The sequence below is a fragment of the Coccinella septempunctata genome, chromosome 4 (assembly GCF_907165205.1).
Source record: "Coccinella septempunctata chromosome 4, icCocSept1.1, whole genome shotgun sequence".
Classification (NCBI taxonomy): Eukaryota; Metazoa; Arthropoda; class Insecta; order Coleoptera; family Coccinellidae; genus Coccinella; species Coccinella septempunctata.
In genome coordinates, this window is record NC_058192.1 from 21,827,762 (window position 1) to 21,833,049 (window position 5,288).

At 37.0% G+C, this 5,288-nt stretch overlaps 1 protein-coding gene across 1 annotated transcript; it reads left to right on the plus strand.

The window, feature by feature from the left end:
* The first annotated feature begins 1,221 nt into the window (after positions 1 to 1,221).
* LOC123312092 (WASH complex subunit 1-like) lies at positions 1,222 to 2,735 on the plus strand. Its single transcript, XM_044896322.1, has one exon. It carries the CDS (start codon positions 1,323 to 1,325, stop codon positions 2,610 to 2,612), a length of 1,290 nt encoding a protein of 429 aa, XP_044752257.1. The 5' UTR covers positions 1,222 to 1,322; the 3' UTR covers positions 2,613 to 2,735.
* Positions 2,736 to 5,288: the final 2,553 nt, after the last annotated feature.

Here is a 5,288-nt window from a genome sequence, read left to right on the forward strand (position 1 = left end):
AAATTAAAACTTTGTTTCCATTTGATACTCAGTTGTGAAAATACATCGTTGTTTTCTCTGGAATCAAAACAGAAGAATGCAGTTCGTTGAGACCTTTTCTGCACCGAAAAAATATTGAAGTCCCAAATACGAAATAATTTACCCAATGGTATTGACCCGGAAAAGTTTTTGGAACCAGGTACGACCATCCATACGATGATTTTCCAGACCTTCAGATGTACGAAAAGAGCTACAAGTTGTAACTATTTGGAAAAACCAGCTTGATTTAATCGTATATGCGTATATGCTTATTTTTGTTCAAAATAAAACTTAAATTTTATTTTGATACCCAGTTGTAGAAATACATCTTGGACATCTCTGGTTTTTAGTGGCACCTTTTTTGCACTGATTTACATCAGTTCTTTGAACATCTACAATTATGATCTAGAGGACGAGACGCGCAATATAATTAAGAGATTAAACGAACTTACCTTAAGTGAAGTTTGATCTTAATTATATGAAGCGTCTCGTCCGAATAGATCAGTCCCACCCAACCCTTACTTTGTTCCCTGGACAAAAAAGGCGTAAAACAAAAGGGAAATCTGGAAAATTTGCTTTAAAAAATAATGGTGGCTCAAGGCTGAAGGAGCATCGAGGAAGTATGGGGATGCGTGCGCAGTTTTTTAGGTTTGGAAATATGACTCTATGGTCATATACTTTGAACACTGTGGTGAATTCCTTCGGAAACAAGTATACTACAATTATGATCTATTCGGACGAGACGCTTCATATAATTAAGATCAAACTTCACTTAAGGTAAGTTCGTTTAATCTCTTAATTTATTAGTTCTATGGCTCTATGCGCGCGCGCGCGCTACGGAACCAGATCACAGATCACTAATAGCAAAGACTCAAAAGAGTAACCTCTTGTTGTTACTCTTTGCTAATAGGCTTGTTCGTAGAGTGGTTCACAACGGTTGTGAACTGTACAGAGTAAGCGCAAATGGATTTTCGCTACCCTAAAATGGAATTGCGCTTGCTTTGTACAGTTCACAACCGTTGCAAACCACTCTACGAACAAAGCTATTATCAAAGATCTTTGCTAATATAAGCTGTCAAACAAAGATTATAGAGTTAGGTTAGGTTAACCTATCCTAACTCTATAATCTTTGCTGTCAAAGAAAGCTGTATATTAGTGTTCTGTGCTGTACACAGAGACCCTTTTTCTATGGCTGTGCATTGTTATCTGTGCTCAACTAAAAAGCAAAATAATAGAAAATATATATTTAATTGTTATATATAACAATAATAATAAAAGAAGAAACCAAACTATACTCCGCCCTTATGACGAAATATAGTGTTAATTTAATTCCACCAAATTTGCGAAAAAATGAAACGATTATTCAGATTGCCGATTCCTTGGATCATCTTTCTAAGGTACTTGACGATGTAATGTTGCATATAGAGAAAAGAGTGGATAACTATAATAACAAATTAGAAAAAGTTTCAAATAGATTACACAATGTGGAGAGCAAAATTGGCCAGTTGAAACATACTAAAAATGCTATACAAGTATTTTCTAGCAGCAAACATCCAGCGAATGATATAAAAAGGAATTATACATCGATATTTCCAACTGATACAGAAATACCTCTTATAAGACATGAAGTGAGTCAAAAATATCCCTTGAAAAAAGATGAGCCGATTGATAAGTTACATATATATCATGTTAAGTTGAGTAAGATAGAACCAGAGAAAATAGAAGGTCTTGGACAAGTTCCAAATGATGCAAATTGTATTAGTGATTTAATTCTGTATAATTCTGGTAGAAATCCTTATAAGGAATTCTCCATATCTAGGTCTGTACCGTTACATCATGCTTCAGTGAAACCAGAAAATAGCAAAGTTCAGATAGGAAATGCTCCTGCCTCTATTGCTGAAAGATCTTTTTCAAATTTAGCTAATCAAGAATACTTTTACTCTCCAGATTTGGGTGATGTACCTGCTTTGGATGTTCCATTAGATCTTCCTGATTTGCCTGGCATTGCTGGTAATGTCAGATATGAAGAGGATAACAATCTGGTTATTGCACCTTCTGTTGCCTTCTCTCCAACACTGAGAAGTAGTCCATTGGATCAAAAAATCTTATGTGATAATTTAGAAGACTTACCAGAGATAACATTGCAATTACCTCAAGAAATTGATGAATTACAATCGGCTATTGAAAATATTGATGTCACTGAACAAGCAATAATTGAACCAGATGAAATAAAAAATGAACAGCCTTCTAATAAAATTATCATTGAAAAAAATAAATTTGATAAACCTTCAAAATTGCCCGAAGTTCCTGATACAAGGGCTTCTTTGATGGAAGCTATCCGAAAAGCTGGTGGCACTAAAATTTTGAAATCAGCTGATATCAAACCAGCATCAATTAAAAGTGAAACTTCAACTGGTGATTTGATGGCGGACTTGCATGCTAAACTATCAATGAGAAGGAAAGGCATATCAGGAGCAAAGAAAGACCTTGAAAACTCCGAATTAGATTCCAGAACAGCCTTGAGTTTAATGTCTGCTTTGATTCCACCCCCAGAAGAGTCCAATGATGAAACAGACCAAGAAGATTGGGAATGAATTTTAATGGTATCACATACATAGTGAATTTCTCTCATTGTTTCATATATTCAGACACTATACTATATTTAAACTTGTTGATTATAATTTAGCCATTCTATGGTCAAGATTTATTCATATTTTTCTGGTGTTTTTAATGGTGATTTATAGCATATTTTGATGGCACAATAATTTGAATTTTTTATTTAGGGTTTTTGTGTTTGGCTAGTGGATACTCCTCATGAAACCTACACAGAGCGTTCCAGCAACGAGTTATTAGAGGTGTTAATCGTTAGTGCCAGTTGTACACCCTATTAAGTTCAAATATCTTGCCTACAAGAACTAAAATAAGAATAGTGTAACGGGTTTTCCTCGGTGTACTCGAGCGCCAGCTATTCTTTAAGGGAGAATAGCAAACCTACCCTGGTAGCTACTAGCCGAAGACAAGGTTCCTTGGTGTCTGGGGTGTTAGCGACAACCAGTGAAATTCAAAATCAATGCACACAAATTATATTTGTCGACTCTTACAAGGAAACACAAATGGCACTATTATAAAATTCGTATAGTGAAAGACTCGAAATCAGTGAATTTACAGGGCAAAACGGACGGAATGAAACGGGATCCGATCTCAAAAGTTATACGGGGGTTTACGGACTTGTTCGCCAGCCAGAACCTGGGAAGTACACTTAACGGACAGGTATCGGACCTCAGCCAGGTTAGGGGATGAAAGACGGCACAGATTTACGACAGCTCACCCCTAGGTGCGTTCTTCGCCCCCTGAGTATCCACGCCAGCGGGGTTCTTCGATAACAGCTGAGGTGAGCGTCGAAACAACGGGGGAGGAAAGAGGGTGAGCCACTCCAAAGTGCTTCCGCACCCCCTGAGTATCCACGCCAGCGGTGTGCTTTAATAATAATAATAATAATAAAGTTTATTCTGTTAATCAACATACAGTTGTTCTCACAGAAATATTAACAAGGTATAAGTTCATTTGCTACATAAATTTCTTATCACAAGTTAGAAATATTGAATATTAACAAAAAAATCACACAACTAAATGTTCTCGTATACCAGTTCGAAATGTCCCCAGCGATTTGGAAGATCTGATGGCAAGGGGCAATTTGTTATAAAGTTCTACAGCGGCATAGCTAGGTCTTCTACCATAGTTTGTTTTTGTGTTTTTATCCAGCTTGAATCTTTCTCTATTTCTGGTATTATATTGATGGATGATGTTGCTCTCCACTGTAAGGCCGTTCTTCAAGAGATTATTGGTGATCTTGTAGACAAACATGTACGATTCTCGCAAATAGAGCTTGTGTATAGGCAAAATGGGATATCTACTATACAGCAATGTGGTAGGTGTATCAAATGGCAGTAGGGGTGGAACTTAACGCGGGGTAGGAAGGGGTGGAGGAAGTTTTCCGCCACTCCAAAGTGCTTTCCGCGCCCCCTGAGTATCCACGCCAGCGGGGTGCTTCTGCAGTAGGAGTGGAGCTTAAACTAGGGTAGTAAGGGATGAAGGAAGGCTGAAGTTCCAATGTTAAAAAAAAGAACGGAGTGTCGTCTTACCTAAGTTTCTGTTTGGCCACTTCACTCCGAACAATCACCCAATATGGTGAACAATAAAAGAAACTAAAGAAAAACTCTATCCGGGACTAATGAAAAAGAGCAAACAAGAAATAAAAAATTCTAAACTCAAAAATACTTTGCTAATAAAGCAACGGCGGACGGTAATTAACGGCAAGCGAAATTTTACCCATAGCGTACTAATTCGGCGAATAATTAGAAGTGAAATGACCTGCGGGGAACATCTGATTTTATACCCACAGGGGGGGTGCGGAAATCAGATGTGCCCCGACTGTCGAAATTCGGTAAATTTGCGTCGATGAAAACGTCTTAATTTCGACTTATCTAGCTAGCGACCAAAAAAAAACACGGTTATCTTCCAATTCAGGATGTTTTATACGGCACGACATCGTTTTTTTCAGAACTGAAAACGGTGCGGTATGTTTACAATTCCGAACGATGTCGGAATCCTGAATTGGAAATTGAAAATATTTTTCCCCAAAATTAATTCGAAAATAAAATTACTTAAAAATGAAAACAAAAAGATTCTTCTAAAATGAGGGGGTAGGTTTGAAAAACCATCCTCTCATTACAATAGCTTTCGTCGACTGATCATGTCTTCTCTTCGTTAAACTTGGTCAACTTCCCAGTTTTCGCTCTCGGACATCTTCTCGTTCTTGTTACCGGAAATAGGTTGTACATATTTAGGTACTTGGTAAAATATGTGTGCAATTCCCGTTCTCTTTACCAGGCAATTGAGCCGGACATTTTCTTGTAATTGCCGAATTGCGGACAGTCAAAAAGGATGTAGCAAGTAGCAATCCACAAAAAATGGATGAATTTCATTATTTATATCTATGTATTTTTAAATTTAATATACATGTATCAGACAAACTCTTGTCTCTGTATGTATATTAAAATTCATCATCAAATGGTGAATTTAATTTCGTCCATGACCTTGACAAAAAGAAGAACAGACGGTCATTCTTTCTGTGATATCAGATCATATTAGTGTTCTGTGGTGCCAGTTTTCTGTGTCAAAGATTAACTCCTCTTTCTCTGTGTACTGTACCAAACCTGTGTAATCTGTGCTCTATAACCAGAGATATATATATCTCTGTCTATAACCAA

Coding starts and splice junctions, on each gene's coding strand:
- LOC123312092 (XM_044896322.1), top strand. CDS start 1,323: ATGACGAAATATAGTGTTAATTTAATTCCACCAAATTTGCGAAAAAAT.